General features: G+C 52.1%; 1 protein-coding gene across 1 annotated transcript; it reads left to right on the forward strand.

Annotated features, from left to right (window-relative positions):
- The first annotated feature begins 3,466 nt into the window (after window positions 1-3,466).
- IGFBPL1 (insulin like growth factor binding protein like 1) lies at window positions 3,467-19,476 on the forward strand. Its single transcript, XM_045562513.1, has 5 exons — window positions 3,467-3,914; window positions 12,288-12,397; window positions 13,095-13,211; window positions 14,883-15,040; window positions 17,186-19,476. The coding sequence occupies exons 1-4, from the start codon at window positions 3,467-3,469 to the stop codon at window positions 15,030-15,032; spliced, it is 825 nt and encodes a 274-aa protein (XP_045418469.1). The 3' UTR covers window positions 15,033-15,040; window positions 17,186-19,476.
- The last annotated feature ends 3,437 nt before the right edge of the window (window positions 19,477-22,913 follow it).

Raw genomic sequence — 22,913 nt, forward strand, 5'->3', positions numbered from 1 at the left:
ACCACTTCCCTGCACGGTGGCCTGGAAGGCGTCCCCAGGGAGAAAGCCTGGGTGGATGTGGGGCTCACGTTGTGTGACTGTCCCCACCACAAGGATCACAGCCCTGGGCGGGAACGCTGTCCAGGGCCTGCCCACAGGAGTTTTCTTTCTGTTGCCCAGGGTTTATAGTTGTTTACGCAGGAGAGCAAATATCCACTATCGTTCTTTTTTGGCGCTGAGCCTCTGAACTCACATCTTTGCAGAGCTCTACATCTTACTATGTCCCCTCGTACACAGTATTGAAGTGAAATCTGTCCCCCAAGATCTCTCACCCATCATTCATAGGGCTTCCCTCTAAAAGCCCACCTTTCCCTCTGCTCCGGAATGGCCTGCTAGAGGTCTGGAGACAGGGATTTCATGATCCCCGGCCTGGAGGAGGCCTGCTAGGATTGGCCTGACTGTTAACTTGACCTTCGAATCCATGGCCTAGTTGTGCGGAGGCCTCCGCTCACTTGCTCTCCTGTCTGTCCTCTTTCTCTACACTGGAAGCTCCCCAAGGATGGGGACATCTGCCAGTTATCTCTACGTTTAAGGGAGGAATGAGTTGACTGGGACATTCATACCTACGTCAGCAGCTGCTGGGTGGGCATGCACCTGCTTTGAGTGGGGCATTAGCTAGCCCCTGTGTCGTGTTTGTGTCATGCTGAAGAGGTAGAAAATCACACCCATCCTGGCTGCCTGATTACTTACCCAGGTGCATGGGATCACTCACCCCCTGCCAGACAATGAAGGTGCCTCAACCCCCCTCCCTGCTGGGAGAATTTGTCCCCCCTTTTTCCCATCATCCCATAGGGCCCCCAGGCGTGGCCCACAGGTTAACTGGAACCTGGGAACCAGAGAGAGGGAAAAGAACTAGGATCTGCTGGGCTATGGGCTTGCGGGCAATTTTAAAAGGAAATAGACACCACTGATCAACTTCAAAGCTTTGCAATGTTTTCTGCACCCAGATATTCGGACTTTGATGCCACAGGCTCAGTGTTAGAAAATGAATCTCCTGCTTTAATTCTCAAAGAGCCCTTATGCATACACAATGCTCTCCTTACCTTTTAATAGGAATGTAGATCATATGTAAATGTGCCTTTGTGCAACTGTGTATCCCAACCTGTGTTAAGCACACATTAATTTCATAATAATGACATTGTTCAGTTACTCTCCCTCGATGTTTGCATAAAAAGCAAGCAAATCATTTCTGTATATGTATATTTGCCAATCATGACCATGTTTTGTCCAGTCCAGGATTCAGGGTCAGGCACTATACTACAGGAATGATGGCTCAGTTTGAGGAATTAAAGATCATGTCACCCAACCCCTAATGCTTTGACTCCCTCCATGCTCCTTGCCAAGATTTGTCCTTAAACTCCTCCTTTGATGGGAATCTCACTACCTCTTTGGACAGCTATGAAACATTAGAAAGTTTGAACTTACTAGGAAGGATGTCCCTGAAAAGTAGCATAGAGTTTATCTCTTTTGTTTTCAAATCCTGCCTTGTTCATTTAACATTTTAAGTGTTTCCTTCACATCACCAAACAATCTTAAATTTTTGCATGAATACACATTCTCACACTTACAAATGTCATCATTGTGTGTTTTATAATTGCTATTTTACTAAACAACGTATTACGAATAAAAACTTTTTCATTTCAGTTAGCCCACATCTCCTTCCTCATTTTTAATGCCTACACAATCCTCTGTTGTTGGATGTACCATAATTTATTTAATCATTGCCTCTCAGGGGGCATTTTGGTTGATTCCAACTTTTGCTGTAGTGACCAGCTCCAGGATAAAGTCTTCACACGTTCCTTAGGAGAGAGTCATAGAAGGGCACAGAGGGTTGAGGGGTGTGAGCACTGTGAAAGGCCATTCCGGTTGCAAGGAATCATTGATAAGCATGGAGAGCTGCACTGAGTGCTCTACACATGGTTATATTTATTCCTGGCGACCAGCCACCTCTCCTCTATGGGGTTGATTGTAAGGTGAGGCTGGAGCGGGGTAGGCAGGTGGCCCTGCTCTGACCACCACAGAAAGTGGCCTCTGAAAGGACTCCTTTCTGGGGATAAGAACATCCCCTGGAAGACTGCAAACTGGGAAGGAACTGGGCCTGAAAAGCAAAAAGAACACCACCCAAGAGTGCTGTGGCCGGTCTTCCCAGGCGCCAATAGGCTTTCTCCATCTCTAGGAGTTCAGCAAAGGAAAAAAAAAATCAGAATCCCTACTTCCATCGAGTGTCTTCACCTGTCCATACATCAAATCCTGCAACAGGACTCCCTTAGGTTTCTTGTCTGGGTCCCCTGCAGGGACTTGGACAGGATGGGGTGCACAGAGCCTGGCCCAGAGCAGGCAGAGGGGTGACATGAATAATTGACTGCAAGAATCTGCATTTTTCCAACATGCATCCCCATTAAGTACGCTGACACTTGTGCACCAGGACTTCACCAGAGCATCATTTGTAGTAACAAAACGATGCAAAACAACTGATTAAATAATTGCAATTTCTGTGCAACTAAACACTGAGCAAAATTAAAAAGCCCAAGGCCACTCTACATGAACTCCAAAATATATCACTCTATCTCATCACAGTGAAGTCACTGTTGACCATCAGATGCACCATGACTTTATACAGCATTAAGAAACACACACACACATAGCCAATTAAACCATGCTCCCTTTGGTTCTACAAGAAACCAGATTTCAGAGATGATAAGAGGTGGGAAGACTGAAATATTGTAGGTGGAAAAACCAAGGCAGACTAACGAGTATGGTATGCTACTCTGTGTGTGTGTGTGTGTGTGTGTGTGTGTGTGTGTGTGTGTGTGTGTGAGAGAGAGAGAGAGAGAGAGAGAGAGAGTTTTTCTAAAGGGAGGGTCTGTGCAATCAACAGCGCTTTTATAGGCATAGAAAATTCCTGAAAAGATACACAAAAATCTGTCAGCAAGAGTGGCCTCTGGAAGCCAGATTGGGAGATTGGGATACAGGGTGAAAGGGAAACCCTCTTTTCACCCTTACTTCTATTTGTAATATAGAATTTTTAAACCATATGTTCCCTTTTTAAAATAAAACCTTGGAAACTACTGAATGCAAAATAAAATTAAAAAGCGCATCCGTCCGGGAGGATTTTGGAGCTGGTCTTGCATCTGGAGACTGGACATCCAGTCTTGACTCTACCAAAGCGACCTCGGGCAGTTTCCCGCCCCGACTGTGTCTGGGTTTCCCCAGGAGTCCAATCTGATGTCGGAGAGCTGGTCTCAGGCCGTCCCTCCAGCTCGGAGCCCCGGGCCGAGCCTCGCTGGTCCTGGCGCGGTGCAGCTGTTGCGGGCGCCCCGCGGTGCGGGCCCGGCCAATCAGCGGCCGCGGGGCGGGAGGGGTGGCAGCGCCGCGCGCGCGGAGCGGAGCGCGGAGCAGAGGCGCCACTGCCGTCCCGGAGCAGGCCATGCCGCGCTTACCGCCGCTCTTCCCGCTGCTGCTTCTGCTGCTGCCGCCGCTGGCCCTGGGCCTCGGGCTCCGCGGTGCGGACAGCCGGCGCCCCGAGTGCGGCCCGTGCCGGCCGGAGCGCTGCCCGGCGCTCGCCGGCTGCCCGGCTCCCGGGATCTCTGCGCGCGACGAGTGCGGCTGCTGCGCGCGCTGCCTGGGCGCGGAGGGCGCGAGCTGCGGGGGGCGGGCGGGCGCGCGCTGTGGCCCGGGCCTGGTGTGCGCGAGCCGGGCCGCGGGGGCGGCGCCCGAGGGCACCGGGCTCTGCGTGTGCGCGCAGCGCGGCGCCGTCTGTGGCTCCGACGGCCGCTCCTACCCCAGCATCTGCGCGCTGCGCCTGCGCGTTCGGCACTCGCCCCGCGCGCACCTCGGCCACCTGCACAAGGCGCGCGATGGCCCCTGCGAGTTCGGTGAGTTGGGTTCAGGCTCCGTGGGGCTTAGGCGGGTAGAGAAAACGAGACCCAACTCTCTGGGGTGTGGGACCAAGGATCCCCCTGGGCAGCTGTGGACAGCAATGCCTGGGCCTCAGTTTTCCCTTCGGGAGCAGTATTTCTCATCTCGCCCGGTGCTTAGGGAGACTGGGTAGTAATCCACATCCTGCGCCTGTCCTTGCCAAGCTCATGGAGACACCAGCCATGAAACTAGTTGGGTATTTGGTGAGCCTGGTGCCCCTTTTGGTACTTAAGTACTTGCTGGAGCAGTTATTTGCAGGCCTGGCATGTTTGTTCCCAGGAGCCTGGGAGTTGGGGATGGGGGCGTTGTCCTACTGGGTTGAGTTCCTGGATATCCAGCGCCAGGTGGGTTGTTTGAATGGAGCGGAGGGAAGATGAGGATGCCGGCAGAAGAGGAACTCCGGACTGGGGACTCAGGAGTCACCAGGCCAGAGCACAAGGTTCTCAGATGTGGGGTGAGACCCCACTGGGGATCCTGAGGGAGCTTTCATCCAGGACAGGTAAGACCACTGGAGACCTAGGATCTGAAAAGGTTATAGGGCCGTCAGGGGCAGACCAGGTTTTGTGGGTCTAAGGCATAATTTGGAGGGTCTTGCCTTAAATAAAGGAATAGAAAATTATGAATTGCTAGGAATTTAGAAACTTAACCTTCATTAACATCACAGTGAAGCCATCTCTGGGTGCCATAACTGCCCACTCTGTATATATACCTTTTAAAAACCAAACAAAAAGAAATTGAAACATTAGTATAGGGGCGCCAGTGAAGCATCCTGCTTCGCCGGCTTCCTGAACATGAATGTGCCCTGCCCGTTAGGTTCTGGAGAACTGCCCCTGTGTACCCTGCCTGGAGGGGGCAGTGGAGAGTTTAGGGTGATGGGGCAGTGAGTCCCAAGGAGCCTGGCTGGCAGCCTGGGGTTCAGGCTTCTGGGGAAGAATTCTGGCCTGGGCCTAGAGACCAAGTCCAGACTTAAATGCCTAAGTCAGTGTAATGACTTCAGCTTCAAGAAAGAAGCCTGGGGGTGGGGTGAGGCCTTCTCCAGGCCTTATGAAGTACCTAACATTATTTTCCTCCCAAGTATTCCAGGCAGATATACTCAAGTCCCCGAGACCTAATGGGTCATAACAGGAGATGGGGCAGGAAGCCTTCTGTCCCAGGAAACACGAAAACAGTGTTCTGCCATCAAGAAGCTGAAGCAGCTGCAGGAGCACAGGAAAGTCACCGTTGGCTATGCCTAGTCGGGGCTCCCAGTGGAGGACAGAGCTGGCTGGGGGGCTTCCGTGCTGCTGCTGGCTCCCTGAGCAACCGTTGGCCAGTCCCTTCCCCTCTCTGGCTGTGTCAGCCCCTGGGGAGCCAGTGTTGAGGTCCCTTTCACTTTGCAAATTTGCTTCTGTCCTGTGGCACTTAAACAGTCTTGTCTTTTCCCGTTTTCTAGTTCCTGTCACTCGTCCTTACAATCTGCTTTCCTCAGCAGTAAATTCACAGGCAGTTCTTTGTCTCCAGACAGGTAACGCTTTAACTCCACATGCAGGGGACATAAGAAATGCTGACCAGGCCCCTGGAGTCTAAACAGCGCTGATAGTCTCAGATAATTTCTCCCTGGAGTGGTGTTCTGTTCCTCAGAGAAAGACGCCTTAAAGACATTGAGACCAAATCTGCTGTTACTCAGAGGAGGAGGCTGAGACCCCGCCGGGGCAGGGCACGTGTCCAGGATGACCATAAAGGCTGACCAGCTCCCAGGTCCCGACACCCTGTCCAGTGCTCTTTCAGGACAGGACCTGATAGTATTAAGGCAGGCAGATGGTGGTTGCCATGGTTACCAGAGTGAGGCCAGATGGCAGATGGAAACGCCATACCCCTAATTCATTCAAAATTACCAAATGACAAGTAAATGTGACAGCCCCTCCACTCTGATCTATGCGCTCTGGGGCCCACCCTAGGCACAGGCCCGGGGAATAAAGATGTTCACGGGGCCAAACGGAAGCAATCAGAAGCTGCTTTTCATGATCTCATTAGTGACACATCAGGCCTCCCTGGAGTCCAGCCCCCCTTCCCTACCAGCGTCTGTGTCACCCACTGCAGACCTGTCCTGGGGTGCTTGTGTGGCCCCTGCCCGTGTGTCCGGGTAAAGCGTGAGAGTGTGGACAGGGGATGTTTCCTAGCTGAGGCGGCACCTCATTCTGTGCTGCCCTAAAGCCATCTTTTATTCAGAAGACACAGCCGGAGCATTTTTTAATAATGCCCCTGGGGACCCTGGTTGAAGGAAAACAGACTGAGTCAGAGCAGGGCTGCTCTGCTTCGGTATTGGTGATGAAATCGCCCTCCTCGGCTCCCTCCTGACTCCTTCCGTGCTGAGCACCTTGACTTTAATGGAATAAGTATTTATTGCTCACAGTACGGGGCTGTGTTCTCACCTGTGCCTCTGAGGGCTATGGGGAAGCAGCGTTCAGGCTTTAATCCTGCCCCTTCCTCCTGTGCTCTGCACCGCCCCAAATTGCCTGACAGTGAGAGTGGTCCTTTGATCAGCGCATGTATGGAAGACCAACATATGAATAATTCTTTACTGCTGGAAATCACTCCTGCCCCCATCTTCTTACTGGATGTTTACAGCTACCCTGGGGAGGCCTCACTCCCATTTAACAGAAGGGAAACTGAGGCAAGAGGAAGAGAATTCCCTGGAGCCACCTGTTGAGGCCCAGCTGTGATTGGGCTCCAGCCTGGGTTTGCCTGCTGTTTTCAGATCAGAGCCATGCGTGGCTAGCCTGCTGGCACCCTGGGTAGGAGGGTGCTGTACATTCATTGGCCTTGAATCTTGAGGACTTCTCAGTTTGGTCTGTCTTCCAGCTTCCCTCATCCGTCTAGTTAGCACTGGTGATGGCTCCTGAGAGGACCAGGAATAGCCCACAGAAGGGGAAGCATCTCGAAGGATGGGGAGAAAATCCCTAGGCGGAGAAGGGGGCTAGCACAGCCTGAACCGAGGCACAGAGGTGGGAGGCCCTTTGGCAGGTGTGGACGGTTGGGAAGGAAGATGACACCCCCTATGGGTTTGGTGTAGATCATTGCAAGGCTTGGTGCCAGGATGAAGGGTGAAGCTTCATCCCGTACTAAATTATTGGTTCAGTTTCTCACATGCAAGACGTTAGTAGTAGTATTATGATTATTGCTATCGTTACTTTAAAAGGCTGGATTGTTCGGCGTGTGCACCCCGGCCATTTGTTCACATTGGCGGAGGGTGCACATTGATGTCATGTTTTGAATGATGATTAGATAGGAACAGGGTCCTGAGCCAGTACCCACTGGGGCATTGAGCCCCAGCAGCTTCAAGGAGCGCTTGAAATCCTGAATCTTAGAAAATTCACCTTGGCTGAAATTCCAGCTCTGCTTAGAAACCTCGGTGTGTGCTAGGCGCGTGTTACCAGGTAACCAGAAGAGGCAGCGAATGCCACTTTGTGAGAGGGACAAAGAAGGGGGCCTCGTGCTCAAAAGCCTTTCATCCGAGGGAGGGGATCTGAGGCGGAGGCTGCAGGGAGTGGGATTAAGCCGTTTCTCGTTCCACATCGTAATGTGACTGTTAGCATAAATTATCAGGGCTGCTCAGCACATCGATTATTAAACTCTTTGGCTGTGGGCTTTCTCACACAAGCAGACAGGGTCCTGAGGGATGACTTTTGATATTCTTTCTTTCCCTAGCGCCATCAACTTTAAAGAAATCTCAGAGGCACGTGGGGAGATTTTTCATTCCAGCCACCCAGGGCCACTGTAATTGATGGGGTGGGGGGAAAGATCGCCACACACTATAATAATAATATCGATCCCTTTCATTTGTACGGATCCACACAGTTAATAACGCAGTCACATCCATTATCTCCCTTCACCCCGAGGATACGGGGCAATGGCCATTTGCAGATAAAGAGGAAATGATTAGCAGCTTGCCCAAGTCACACGGTCGGACCCCCGGGCATTTGAGTCTCCCTCTGGTAGGCTTTTGCCCACCCGACAGCACTGCCTCCTGTGATCATGTACATGTGGGTGACTATTCTGTGTTACCTGCTGGTTAGACTTGGGGGAGTGGATTTGCGCCGTCCCAGCATTTCTGGGGCTATTGTTGGCAGGAGCAGAAGGAAACAGGTATTCACAAGATGAAAGATGAAACTGGCACTTTTGCAGACTGTTGGCCAAGAGCCGTCCCCACTCCTGAAAGCCACGTTATTCTTGTCCAAGGCAGATGCAAAGGTTCCTCCAGCAGTGTGGTGGCTCTGGCATCAGTAAGGTTGTGTGCCTGGCTCCCAAGTGAGTGCAGGGAGAGGATGGACTCCTGTGTCCATTTTAAAGAAGACACTGAGGCCAAGTCACAGCACTGGGATGTGGCAGAGAAAGGATTCGAAACTGGGTTGCTCTCCCCCAGCCTGCCACAGTCACTCCTGCATGTGGCAGTCATGACATTGAGCACTCCAGTGTCACACTTGAATGAGTCCTTAGGGCCAGTAGGAACTGGGAATGTCCTGCTAGCGTAAGGACACATTGCTAGCATAAGGACACATTGGGGCATCTTCATAAGAGCTGTTCCCTGGGCATGATGTTTGGGGCGGTCCCATTGTTGTGCAGAAAAAAGCTAATATAGCAGCCCTAAGACTGTATCCTCAAAAAGGCCTGCTGGCAAGGTTGGCCCTTGGCTGGTGTCTGGGAACTTGGATTTCTGGAGGGTTCCCACCATTGCCAGAACTGGTAAGAGTGGCTCACCGCGCCTGAGCTATACAAACGCTGTGGTTTATGCTGAACGCCTGCTTTCCCCCTGGAGTGTGGGATTTGGGTACGCAGTAGGTGGGGTGCCTTCGTGACCAGCCCCCAGTAGAAACCCCAGGCACCGAGTGTCTCGTGAGCATCCCTGGCGGGCAGCATGCCACACAGTTGTGACTGTTCGTTGCTGTGCCCCGTGTGACTCCACTGGAAGGGGCTCTGGGAAGCTTGTGCCTGGCTCTCCCCACCCTGCCTATTCCCTGTGCTGATTTTGCTTTGTGTCCTTTCACTGTAATAAATCATAGCCTGAGAACAACCATATGCTGAGTCCTGTGAGTCCTCCTGGCAAATCACCAAAGCCGGGGGTTGCCTTAGGGACCCTGGCACGATCCCGACAGAACATAATCTCTTATTCTGGGATGGAGTCTGTGTAGGTAACACATACTTCACTTTGAAAAACGGCGGGGAAGTTAATGGAGTCAGGGTGCCTGGGTTGGAGTCCTCCCTCCTCCAGGCACTTCACCCTCTGAGCCTCGGTTTCCTCATCTGTAAAAGGACAATGAAAGCACCCACCTCACAGGGCTGGCGTGAGGATTAAAGGGGTCGTGTGCGTGGAAGGGGCCTCTGGGGTAAAGGCAAGATGGTCTCAGCACAGTGGATGAGAAGAGCTTGGGTTCTGGGGCCAGGTGACAGGGCCTGTAGGGTCACCCCACCATTTAAGGCCTGGTGGCCCTGGGCAGCGCCCCCACCTGGCAGCTGGAGAGATTGCCTTGAAGACAAAGGGGATACCCGTAGGAGGAAGAGCACTTAGCACACAGCAAGCACTGCGTTGGCTCGTGACATTATCTTTACTACTATTATCATCAATAGATTATTGATCATAAAGAGCTGTTGTAGACAGAAATATTTTAAAATCAGATATTTTAAAATTAAAAAAACGATTAGGACAAGAGCAGCATGAGGAAACTTTTTGAGGTGACCAAGCTGTTCTGTATGTTGGTTATCATGGTGGTTACGTGACTGTATGCATTTGTCAGAACCTGGAACTGCACACCAGAAAGAATGAATGGTGCTTTAGGTAAATTTTAAAATAAATAAGTAAATAAAATGTTAAATGTCTGTTTAACGTGCTGTAATGTGCTTTGATGTCCCTTTAAAAGCAGGAGGCTGTTGTAGAAGAGCCGTGCTATTTTCTGCCAGGAAATCCGTGGCAAAGACAGTATTTCCGAGACAGACTTTCTTAATTGTAGTTACTGAAAGAGAGAGAGAGGGAAACATGGGGAGAGAGAAAGATGAATTGTGATTTACTGGTTTATTCATTTAGGCCTGAAAGGGACTGATGAAATTGCATTTAAAATTTATGACTTTACATGAATGAAAGTAAAACATGTTGACTGAGTGTCCCTTTGGAATCCATCTTGGGCTCTGGAAGAAGAGGGCTTCCGGCTGCACCACCGGGAGCCACTGAGCGCCTGTGTTGCTGAGGAGGCGCTGGCAGGGCACCGTGAATAAATTAGACCCTCTTTGTCATCGCAGATGGGGCTCCTGCTGGAGAGCAGAGTGTCGTGGTTCTTTGTGGCTGTCAGACAATGTGGGAAATCTGGGACCTTGGTTCATGGGGCCTCTGGCACATGCAGGCATGGGGTCGGGCAGTCAGAGGGACTCACTGAAGGCGTGGGCAGATCAGGCAGCAGGAGCAGAGAGCAGCCTGGGCTGGGGAGGAGGGTCTCTGTATCCTACTCACTGGAGGCTCCAAAGGGCAGCGTTGGGATCAGCGGGCAGGAGTTACAGAGAGGCGGGTTTAGCTCTGGGTGAGGACGAGCTTTCTTACCAGCAGAGCCCTCCAACATGGAATGGCCTGTCTCTAGGTAGTGAGCTCTCAGTCACTGGAGGCATGCAAGTGGAGGCTGGATGAGTATGTCACAGACCATCAGGCACAGGATCTTGGGGAGTTGGGATGAAAGAGGGCCTCTCCAGTTTGAGACTCTGTGGCTCTAAGACAATTTTCCAGAGACTTTTTGGCACCAGTGTGACAGGGTCTGCTTCCCAACTGTCTGGAGGGGCCAGACCAGTCTCCTTCCTGCACCCTTCCGCTCCTGTGCCTGTGGGTGTGGCTCAAACCCGCCCTTCACCCCTTTCCTCCCGCCTTCCGTCTCCCCCCTCTGCTCCCCTGTTTTATTGCAGCCTCACCCAGGTGGGCGAGGGCCCTGTCCCTCCCAGGACAGGCCTGCAGAGAGTAGCAAGGCTGTCCTTGAGTCCCCCAGCAAAGCCCTGGGAGTCTTAGACCCTGCCATTTGATGGCCTGGGAATGAATGTATTTGCTCTTTGGTTCATCGTGTTTCTTCATCCAGTCTTGTGCTTGAACATGGGGGATGTGCTCCTGGCCCTTACTTGGGTATCATGTTAGCTTAAGCCATCAATTCCCGCCTGACTTCATGGTTAGATCAGCTGGACAGCCCTGGGAAGCAGAGGCGGAGACCTGAGCATGAGCATCCCCTGGCCAGGCCTCCACCCTGTACCTTGCCCACGGTGCTGTGGAGCTGGACGCCAGGGTGACCAAGCTTGCCGTCCAGTGCAGGTGATAGAAACGCCGGACTGCAAGGCAGGCTGGGTTCAGCAGGTCAGAGAGGGGCAGACCCCTGGTCCTGGGCGAGGGCGCTACTGCTGGGCCCTGCAGGATAGGTGAGGTGTCCAGCTGTGGAGGTGGGGGCAGGGGAGGCATGCAGAGGGGAGGCAGGGTGTGGAGGGCTGCTGGATGGGGCCTGAAGTCTTGAGGTGGCCAGACGTGATTCTTACGGCCCGGTGCGAGCAGAGCAGATGCCAGGCACGGGGGAAGGTGGAGTGTGGAGTATGAGCTAAGAATTTCTAGCTCCGGGTCCTGTCCGGAGAGCCACACCCTGCCCCTCCTCTCTGTGACGTCTGACAGCCTAAACCACATTCGCCTGATTCCTTCATCGCCCCGGCTGGGCTTCTTCAGTCCCTTCGCCGGGTTTCCAGGTCTGCAGTTTCGCCCTTGCCGGTGGGGAGGTGTGTAGGGTTGGGGGGGCCCTGGGGGCTCTGTGCCCTGCGCATGCAAATGGGGGTCTTGAATGCACTGCGGGGGCCTCAGCTCCAGGGTGCTGCAGCTGTTCTGCCTGGCATCCTCCTTCCCACCGCCCTCCGTGTGGAAGGAGAAAAGCCCGTCTGTTAGAAGACTCTGCCGTTGGTGACGTGATGCCAGGCCCCCTCGGAGTCTGCCACCACGTCCTTTAGTGGAGCCGAAAGCAGATGGCAGCCGGGCCTGGAAGGGGCCCAGAGGGAGTGTGCTGAGACCCAGCTCCGCCACAGACACGCCAGGGGACCTTGGGAAGTCACCTTTCCTCTCTGCACTCTGTTTTCCTGTTGCTAAAACAAAGGCGATGCATCAGGGAACTGTGAGCATCTTTCAGGTCTGAGGACAACTCTCCTGCGCTTCCTGCCCGAGGGTCTGGACAGCGTCTGGCTGCCCTGCACTCCTCACGTCAGGTGTCCCCGCAGGCTCTCAGCAGGCAGAATTTCAGAGCTGGGGGGCTTGGAGGTTGGCAGGGTAAAGACTGTGTCCCTTTGTCTCCTCCTAGCTCCTGTGGTCATCATTCCTCCCCAGAGCGTCCACAATGTCACCGGGGCACAGGTGTGCCTGTCCTGTGAGGTGAGGGCTGTGCCCACCCCAGTCATCACGTGGAAGAAGGTATTTGCATCCAAGAACTCGTGTGAGATTGTGCATGTGGGAGAGAGAGACAGGGAGAAACAGAAAGACAGATGTGGGTGGTAAAGGCTTTTTTCTTTTAAGTGTGTCTGTGTTTGTGTCTTTATAGGTGGGCCAGAGGGTTAAGACAAGATACCTTATGTACCACTCCTCTGCCTAAAAACTTTCACCCCAGAGCTCTCCCTAGAAGGGGGGCTGCGGTCCTTCCTGTGCCATTTCCTCCTGTGGCCACCAAAGCTCTGCTGCTACCCAGCCTGCACCCGCTGCAGTCACCAGAGAGCCTTCTTCACCGTGGAGCTGCGTCTTAGACAGACCCGGCTGGTGGCAGGACACCCAGTCCTGTTCCAAAACCAAGTCTTCCAGAAGACCAGTTTTTGAGAGACTGGCAGGGGTCACACATCTGTTGTCCCTTTATCTCAACAGCCCCGAGGTGGGGGGTGAAGTTCTGAACTGCTTCTGCGAGAGGGCGGTGGTGCTAGCGTCACCACTGTCCAGCAGGGGGTGCTGTCCACCCACACAAATAGGTTTAAAAAGCGACTGACGTTTGAATAGGAATGAGAGATGCCCGGGTTTCAGCCTTTGAGTCAGCGGTGGGAGGAGGATGGGGGGTCTGTGGGGTCGTCGTCCTTATCTAGAAATACTTTTTCTAAACCTCTCCTGTTTCTTCTGTCCTCTGTAGGTCACACAGTCCCCTAGGGGCACCCAGGTGCTGGAGGAGTTGCCTGGGGACCATGTCAATATCGCTGTCCAGGTGCGAGGGGGCCCTTCCGACCACGAGGCCTCCGCCTGGCTTTTGGTGAGTGTTCGGGATTATTGGATATTATTGACAGACCACTGAAACCGCCCTCTTATATTTCTATAACATGTTACACGTTTCAAAGCTGTCCTCATCCATTTCTGACCGGATCCTTGAGTAACTGGGAGGCAGGCAGGGCAGGTGCATGTCTCCTGAGAGCGTACGTGATCTGCCACAGTGGGCAGAGTAACAGCCCCCTAGAGACGTCCACCTCCCAATCCCCAGAATCTGTGGATGTGTTACGTGCCATGGCAAGGAGGGGGTTAAGGTGGCTAAACAGCTGACTTGAAGGTAAGGAGATGAACCTAGATCTTCCAGGTGGCCCAGTTTAAGGGTGGGTCCTTAAATGTGGAAGAGGGAGGCAGAAGAGTCAGAGGCAGAGTGATGCCACATGAGGAGGACTGGCTCTGCCATTGCTGGCTTTGGAGATGGAGGAAGGGGACATGGCCAAGGAGTGCCAGCATCCTCTGGAAGCTGGAAAAGGCAAGACAAAAGAAGTCCCCGAGAGCCTGAAGAAAGGACACAGGCCTGCCCACACCTGCCCACACCTTCATTTTAGCCTGCTGAGACCCACCTGGGCCTCTGACCTCCAGCACTGTGGATAGCAAATTTGTTTGTTGTCAGCCACTAAGCTTGTGGCAATTTGTTAAAGCAGCAGTAGGAAACTAACCCACCTGCCTAGGATCCCGTAGCTGTTAATGGGGAAGATGACCCCCTCCGGGGTTCTTTCATGCCACTCGCAGCATTTTTGGTAAGATTGGGGATGCCACGTGTTTGAAAGAGTGATGGGGTGAGGAGATAGGTCCACGTTGGGCTACTCACTGTACCTCTCTGAGCCTCAGTTTCCACCAGCGTAAAAAGAGGGCTATGAATTGAGTAACCTCTGACAGCCCCTGTGGCCCTGCAGTCCATGACTTAGCTGTGAATCTCCTATGAAAATGAAGGTAATAATGCTCACCTTTTCCCCACGATTGGCATGAGCTCAAAGTGAGGTGGGCGCATGGCCCGCCCCATGGTCTGTAGGTGATGCAGTTGGGAGAGGCCGTTGTAACACGACAGAGCGAAAGAGAAGTGAGCTGTGTGTGGACCTGGGTCTGCGTGTCCTCAGAATGCTCTCTGAGGGTGTCTTCCTCATTCCACCCACAGCCCGGGGAGGGTGGTGGCTCTTCTCCTCCCCACTGAGAGGCTGAGAATGCCATCAGGCCTGTGGCTTTTTCAAATCAAGCACATGCCCCATTTTCTTACAAGAAAAGATAGGGAGGGGAAAGGGTTATCTCGGGTGGTAGTTTGTAAAGGCTGCCCCGATAGGGAACACTTCGTGGGTCATTCTTTGGTCAGTAGACTTTTGTTCCTCTTTGAATTTGAGGTGTTTTCCTTGTAATCTATACCTGTCACCATCAACAAAAGGACCAGGTAGCTCACAGTAAAAGGCAGGAGTGCAGAGGTGTTACTGACATGAGAGCCACAATAGGGAGAGGGCCCTTCCCGAGGGTCCCTGAGAAGGAAGTTTAGCTTTGGGCTCCTTGGCAGCCACGGTGAGAAGAGAAATAGGGTGAGATGTGTCTTACTCTGGAAGCAAAGAAATGTTCAGACTGATCATTAGGAAGTAAGTAAGGAGGTCATTTTGCTGTGCCGTGTGTAACTATAGAAACTTGCCTATTGTGTTTCTAGATCAACCCCCTGAGAAAGGAAGACGAGGGCGTGTACGAGTGCCACGCGGCCAACATGGTTGGGGAAGCCCAGTCCCACGGCACGGTGACGGTTCTCGAGCTGAGTAAACCCAAGAGCCCCCGCTTCCCGGCTCCAGATGACCACATGTGATGGAGAACGTACGTGTTCTGAGTCTTTTTCAATATCCCTTCACCCACGTCACAAGAGATTTGAGGTGGCTTATAAGATGTGTCATAAAAAAGGAGAAAAGTACAAAGGTAGAGGAAAGCAGAGAGAAAGCAGAGGTAGGAGCGTGTTAAGATGCGCAGGCCAACCCTCTGGTGTGTTCTGCACACGTTTCACTCCGAGCTTCCCGCGTGCAGAGCCGAGCTGCGAACGCGATGGTGTCCGTAACATGAAAAGACCAGCTGTGTTTCTCTGTTTCTGAGGCAGGAGGAATATTTCCTCTGGGTCCTCCCAGAGACCGCACAGGAAGAGGTAGCAGACGGTGTCATTGTGACGGCGTCCGTGTGAGACACATTCCTGCTTTGTGTGTTCCCGGGGCTTTTCCTCGTGTTGCGGCTCTTCTGTCCCCAGGCCTTGCCTCCCTGTCCCCAACACCGCGTGCTGCTTAACAGCACATCTCCTGTGGGGACGGGGCGGGGCGGAGAGGTCTGTGCATCTCCTCTGGCCTGGGTCTCTTTGTCCTCAGTCACGCAGGTGACAGCTGGGGTTGCATCTGTCCCCGCCTACAGGTGGACTATGAACTTGGGAACTGAAGCACGTTGTTAGTCAGCTTTTGCTGTGTAACACCCCCATAGCCTTGCTGGTTCACAGCCACAGACATTTATCTCTTGTTCACATTTCATGTCACACACAGCTGTGGCTCGGCTGTGGCTCCACCCCACATGTCCTTTCCTTTGGCACCCGGCTGGAGGAGCAGCCCCAATGTGGAACACGTCTGTTCTGTGGCAGCAGGGACGAGTAAGAGGCTGAGCTGCCCACTCCATCGCATTTAAGGCCTCTGCTAAAATGTGATGTGTGTCATGCCTGCTTGCAGTCCGTTGGCCAAAGCAGGGCACACAGCCACACGCCATGCGGTTGGAGTTGGGGGGTGAGCTCCTCGCACCAGAGGCACAGGGCAGGGACGTGTGATCCTCCTACGGTCCCAAACAGGCACCGTCACCAAGGCCCGTCCACACGTGCTTAACAGAGCAGGAAAAATTAGACACAGGTCTGATCAAGTGTCTTAAAAGCAGAAGGATTTTGCGGTAGTTTTAATCATATTATTCTTTTAGCCACTATTACTGCATGTCTCCTGTGTGCCAGGCCTCGCACCAGGTCTGTAGGGATGCACTGGAAAATGAAGCGTGAACGTTATCATAAGAAGTACAAGGAATGCAATGCTCAGGGAATGGGGGTGAGGCGGGAGGAGCAGCTCAGAACTGGGGAAAACAAAGGAGAATCGCTGAGGAAGCGGCAGTGGGGTTGAAGGATGGGTGTAAGTGAGTAAAGTTAGAGGCACTAGACATGGGGAGGAAAATATGAAAATGTAAAACTGACGTAGCAAGGCAGCAAAGAGTTAGGAGATCGGGTCTTAAAGTTGCCTTCTTGTACTTGACTTTTTTGTTTTATGTAGATATATAATATGTTTCATGTTTAAAATATATATCTATAATATTTATACATACACACACACAATGACAGAAATGATTCTGGAGTGTGAATAAAGTCTGTTATAGATGATGTTTCAAAAGGAAGCCAACAGCGGGGGCACAGTGGCTCACACCTGTAATCCCAGCACTTTGGGAGGCCGAAGTGGGAGGACTGCTAGAGGCCAGGAGCTCAAGAGTACAGTGAGCTATGATCCTGCCACTATACTCCAGCCTCAGTGACAGAGCAAGACCCTGTCTCTCAAAAGAGAAAAAAATAAAACAAAAGGAAGACAAGAAGACTCATGGAATTTTAAGACCATCACTGCTGCCCAGGTCTAGAGTTGCTTGTGTAACACGTAGTATTGGCCAGCTCTTGCTTGCATACCTCCAGTGATGTGGAGCTCACTGCCACCATGTAGACAACCATGTTTGGATTTTCCAATGGTTGAAAAGTTCTTCCTTTTGTTAAGCTGGAGTCTGAAATGTCTACTCATGGTCTTCAATGTATTCTTGGGTCCCCACGGGGCCCTCACACTCCGCACCGGCACATTCCTTGCCAGGGAGAGGTTTGAAGTTATGGACTTTTCTCCCGCCTTCCATGTAATGTACAGTTGATTGTAACACAGCAGGCTGCTTTTCTCTAATTCTTTACCCTCCTTTTCTTCCCAGGGTCTTAGAAACATTGATCACAGGATGATGGAAAAGTCAAGTTATGGATCTTTGTGCTTTGTGAAGAGTTGAAAAATACTGTGTTTGTAGATGACCCCTTTTGTATGTTTTTAAAAATTAGATGCAAACTAGATTCGTATGCAGATGTAGTTTTTAGCAGGGCAAACGTTGTGAAAACAGACGTGCATGTGGGTTTTTATACTTTTGAAATGTATTGCTCCATGAGAATTCCTTTTTTAATCACTCCCTCCCAGGGAGATCACATAATGATATGTTTGCAGTTCTAAAGGGCTCAAAACAAGGCATGTGTCACCTGTGACTCTTTACCTCATTTGTCTGTGACCTCTTAGTGGGTGCTCTGTGACTTAGCGTGTGCTGTAGAAGGAGGGAGGAGGGTCCTGGCTCTCCTCTGCCTGACCTCAACTTTCTGTGTGACCCGGGCAGCTCCCTCTCCCTCTCTGGGCCCTGGTCTCTTCACCTGGAGTGTGGCATTTGGACTGGACATTACCAGTGTCCCCTCTAGCCCTGCCATCCTGGAGGAAGGTGGCCCTATGGAAAAAACACAGGAAGTGTGGTCTTCGCATTCTTTTAGAAATGGTATTCCTTCAAAAACAAATTCCGTTGCTCATACCAGGGTGTGGACAGCTGGCTGTAGCTCTTCTATTCCTGCCTTTTTCCCAGTTTAAAGAGATTTAGTCTTAGGTGCTTTCCCAGATTCAGGAGCCCCTGGCTGGGCGTTTGGAGCCCAAAACGTCCACATGGTGGCCCCACGTTCTCTAACCAGGGGGGCTGCGGAGACCTGGCTTCTGGACGCCAATTGTAGAAAGGCGGCCAGTGTTCTCTGGGCTGTGGAACCGGAGTGTAGTAGAATACATTTTACTTACAGACATTTTGGCCTCATCCAGGAATAAGGTTTTATTTTTGTCTTTTTTAGTGAAAAAATGAAAAGAGAATATTTACTGTCTGGTCTAAAAAATAGATCTCTAGGTGATTACAGTTTTTTAAAGTCAGAATTGGGATCCCTTATTGTGGACTAGCCTTTAAAGTCATGAAGCTCTTCCGCAGCCGTGGTCCTCACTCTGGGAGGGGTGGGCAGGGCAGGTGTTAGTGTCCCTCCCTTTTGCAGGTGAAGAAACCAGGCTCTAGGTGGTAAAGCTATAATACTTGCCCAAGGTCTGAAGGCCTCTGAGAAGGACCAGGACTCGGGGCGCCCGGCCCTTCTTGCCACCCTTTCTCCTCCATGGTGCTGCTTCTCGGGGCAATCCCAGAACTGTGTGAAAGAAGATGCTGCCAATCCCACAGGTTTCAGGGACTTTTACCAAGGTTCATCCCAACTTCTAAAGCACACTCTCATGCCACTCACACTGAGCATTATTACATTTTGGAATCCTTGTTAGAGTTGGATTTTCTGCCTTTAAGCCTGGCCGTTCCGTACCTAAGATATTGGGATGGTGTCATGGCAGAACAAGACTGGCCTGGGAATCTGGAAACAGGCGGTCCATTTGCATATCTCTCCCTGGCTTGCTGTGTGACCCTGAGCAAGTCCCCTTCACTTTCTGGGCCTCAGTGTCCTCATCTGAGTAAGAGGAGAATGAAACTAGATGAGTGGTTTGCAGACCTTAAAACACTGGAGCCTCTGTTTGTAAACTATTGGGATTGAACTTGATCAAACAGGAAGCTGCTCTTTTCTGTTGGGGTTTGGGACTGCCTGGGGACCTGCTCATTCCCCCTCACTCAGCACCCCCTGCCCCTACTCACTTCTCCCCCACTGTGATGTATTTCTGTGTTGGAGGGTCTGTAGTTAATTCCCCTGTGATTTGAATGGCTGGGAAATGATTTGCTCAGGCCCTTAGAGAAACCATGTCAGAAGGAATAGTGGCGCTGTGGCTCTGGAGAAGGTAGTGGAACAACATGCATCTGCTAATGAGCACATTCTGCAGAGTCAATTGAAAGGCCTCAAATTTGCCTAGACCCAGAGAGCAGGGTGCATGGAGCCCCGAGGTGGCAGTGCTGAGCAGCAAGAGCGTGGGGGGCTGGCTTTAGCATGCAAAAATAAATAAATAATAAATGTCACACTGTCTGAAATTTTTACCAAAACCGAAAAGGCGGATTAACATGATCGTTCCAACCTAATGGCTTTTGAAATGTGAGTACCCAGAGACCTCTTCAGTGGCTAAGAGAACGAGTGCTGTGGCTGCTGTCATCACGTGGAGACATAATCATCCCTGCCCCCAAAGCCTGTGTTTTTCTACCCTGTTTTCATAGATGTCATGGTGCCACAACCTCTGCACCCTGACAATAAATGTTTTTAAGGATAGTCTTTGTGGCCTCTTTGTCCTAGGAATGCTCTGTAGGCGGGTCCAGGTCCCACTGATATTTCTTTACCGTCCCTTATGCCTGTTGTCCCTTTTTTCTGCTTACTCACAGCAGCTACTTCAGTCCAAACCCCTCCTTGCCTCTCCCCCCTTGGGCTGTGTTCACAGCCCCACCTGGTCACCGTCCTGCAGTTTTTAACCAGCCTCAATCGTCTTACACTACTGGCAGCCTGAGCCTCCTGACTGCCCCTGCACGTGTGTGTCCTACTGTACACGCATTCTAGTATTAAATCCACTCGCTGAGGTCTGCCCTGTATCGTCTCCCACGCACAACGGGTAGCATCCTTCAAGCGAGACGCTTGGCCATATGAAGGTGTGTGGGACCAGGTCCGGTGCCCAGACTCGAGTGGAGAAATGGGTGGGACAAGTTTGCCATCCTGCTGAGCGGCACAAGGTGTCTGCTTTGTGGTCAGAGCAAGGCGAGATCAGGAAGGACTTCTCAGAAGAGGAGGCGTTTGAGCTGGCTGGAGTGGGCGTGGGGGACTCCAGGCTAAGGAAATAGCATGGAAAAAGGGTCAGTGGAGAAATGCAGTGTAGTTTGTGTACAGTGACAGTGGCCAGGGGCTGCTGCTCAGAGCTGCGGTGGGGGGCAGGTGGCAGTTTTAGGCCACAGCCCTAAATGCCATCGGAGGAGGGTGAACTTGATGCTGTAAGCAGCGGGCAGCCTGGATCTCAGTCTTCAGTTGTCCTCTGGGTCATAGCTGGGCTTGAGGAAGATAATTCTAAAGCCAATGTTCAATCCTAAATGCGTTCACTTTCCTCCTTAAAAAAAGGCACCTTTTGAATCAAGGTGGATTTTTTTCCTTCAGGTTTTGTAGTGAAATTAATTCCTACATCTTTAAAAACACTGCCCTGCCCTCTCCCCGAGGGCTGGATGATGTAGGAGAGATGAATACGAACGAGAAAATCGAGCAGCAATAGTCTCCCCTAATGAATTTCCTCGTTCCCAGCCTTTGCCAGGGCCTCTTGAACATTAAATCAGAGAGTGATTGTTCTGTGAGATTTTAATTAATTCAGGGAAACCCAAGTGCTCCAGTGTCTGCAGTTAATGAATTCAGAACGTGGGAGCCTGTCACCCAGGGCACAATTGGATACCAATTCCTGCCCACGCTCGGCCCGGTGGGGCTGACTTCTCTCTCCTGGAGGGTGGGCTCACTATGGAGTTCAGCCTGCAGCGCATAAAGGGGTGGGGAGTGTTAGCACCAGGAGGCAGAGTTACCTGTGTCGCCTTTCACTGTGGCTGTCTCTTCCGCATGCCCAAACCTCCCCGTAATATTAAGGAGTGGTTGATTGTCAAGGGAAGAGTAAAAATTATCAGTACGAGAGAGTGCGAGGATGGCAGCCGCTCCTTCCTCCACGTATAAGTCCACCTGTCACGCACATTGCAGAGCACCTACTGTGCACCAGGCGTCGCTAGGTGTTGAGGGCTCGCCTGTTCCTGGCGCGGAGAGCTGCTCATGGTGTCAGACATGGCCCTGTCTCTCTCTGGGCTGCTGAAGGTACATGCAATTGTTGCTTGGGTAGAATGGGCATTAGTTTTGGAGTTGGAAGACCTGGAACCGAAGTCAAGCCCTGCCACAGTCTGCAGGTCTGGGTCACTTCCCTCAACTCTCTGAGCCTCCGTTTCCTCATCAGTCTGGGGACGTCGGCATCACTGCCCTGGCCTGCTGCTCTGAAGACCCCCTCAGGGAATGGTCATGCACTGTCCATTCTGCAGGGGATGCTGAGGGCTGTGGGCCAGCAGCAGAGGGCAGGGAGAGAAATAGGACATGCTTGGAGTATGTGAGAGACAGTCTAGTAGGACAAAAAAATTAAACCCATTTCAACCAACAAGAGCTGCCACAGGACAAGACTAAACGAAGGATGGGTGCGATGAGCTCAAAGGGGCCAGAGATTGCTCAAATGAGCAATTCAGAAGAAGCGTCCCGGAGGAGGTGGGCCTCAGGCAGGGCCCTAGGAAGATGGGCTGACTTTGGAGCCGAAGGAAGGAAGGAGAAAGGAACAACATGAGCAAGGCTGGGAGGGAACAGACGGCCCATGGAGGAGTGGACTCTAAGACACAGGGCGAGAAGCACCCCCACGTTGGCACACCCCAGTGGAGGTGCCGTGAGTGAAAGAGCCAGGGTGAGCTGCCCCCCAAACCCAGGCCCTGCAGAGTGCGGAGCTGTCCTGCCACCCACTGCACTTCCAGCCCTCCCTCTGCACCGAGGCCGGGCGGTGTAGTTTCTGCCAGTGAGATGTGAGTAGAGGTGGTGTGTTCATGCGAACCGTGGGGCTTGTGAGGAGTAGCTGTGCCTTTTTTGCACGTTCTTCCCCATCTGCCAGCTGACGCGGGTCTCTGAGGCCCTGGGCAGGGGTTTTTAACCTGCTCCATAGACCCCTCGGGATTCGATAGATGGGCTCATGGGTTCTGTGAACTCCATGTGCATTTTTTTCTGGTGAAAAAGTCAATCACTTTATTAACTTCTCAAAGGAGTACATAACATAAAAATGGTTGAGAACCATTGTAGACAGTGGAGCCACAAGATAGAAGGAGGCTGTGTTCCTGAATCTCCATGTGGAAGGAAAATGCCAGTTAACCAGATACCCTTCATTAGTCCACAAGCAAAAATGGATCGTTGTTGTGTTGAGCCCTCAGCCTTTGGGGCTTGTTAGGGCAGCAATTATGCTAACGCACATGGGAAGGATACCTGGCCCGGAGCCATGAGACCTATACTCAAGGCCGTGCTCTGGCACCACTGAGCTTGGGGCCTTGGACCAGCTACTCTGTGCACTTCTCTGGCTAAGTGAGATGTCCTAGAGGCTCTCAAAGGGCTTCATAATGTGACTCCTTGTTTTCCCTTGAAGGTCTTCCTAACTCCAGGATTAATGTACATGTCACTGGGCCTTGGGGAGATTAAGTGGCACTATCAACCCGGGGCAGTCTGGCTTCTGTCGCCAACGGGCTACACAGACTTCTCCATGGTCCACTGTGGCTGCTGCCTAGTGACACTCCTCACCATTCTTGATCTCTTGCGAGTGGCTCTCTCCCCTTGGAGAGCCCCGCTTTCCTCAGCTCTGGCCTCCTCTCCCGGGTCTTCCTCCTGCTCTTCCCCTGCCACCCCTCGATGCTGGCATTCTCAAGGTCAGGCTACTCTTGCCCTCCCTACAGTCTGTTCTTAACACAGCAACCCCACGGATCCTTTTAAAATGTAAGTCAGATTATGTCCCTGCTCTGCTCAGCACTCTGGTGGCTCCTTCATCAGTGAGAGCAAAGGCCCCAGTCCACCCACACAGTGGCCTCCAAGCTCTAGCCATTTGCCCCCGCCCAGGCCTACTATGTCTCTGTCCCACCTCCCACCTGGCTTGCCCCT

This window comes from Lemur catta, chromosome 10 (genome assembly GCF_020740605.2).
Source record: "Lemur catta isolate mLemCat1 chromosome 10, mLemCat1.pri, whole genome shotgun sequence".
Classification (NCBI taxonomy): domain Eukaryota; kingdom Metazoa; phylum Chordata; class Mammalia; order Primates; family Lemuridae; genus Lemur; species Lemur catta.

What these genes read in the sequence shown, in the direction of transcription:
- IGFBPL1 (XM_045562513.1), top strand. Translation starts at nt 3,467, where the DNA reads ATGCCGCGCTTACCGCCGCTCTTCCCGCTGCTGCTTCTGCTGCTGCCG. An exon ending in CGATGGCCCCTGCGAGTTCG is followed by an intron (nt 3,915 to 12,287) that starts GTGAGTTGGGTT and finishes GTCTCCTCCTAG; the next exon opens with CTCCTGTGGTCATCATTCCT. An exon ending in AGGCCTCCGCCTGGCTTTTG is followed by an intron (nt 13,212 to 14,882) that starts GTGAGTGTTCGG and finishes TTGTGTTTCTAG; the next exon opens with ATCAACCCCCTGAGAAAGGA.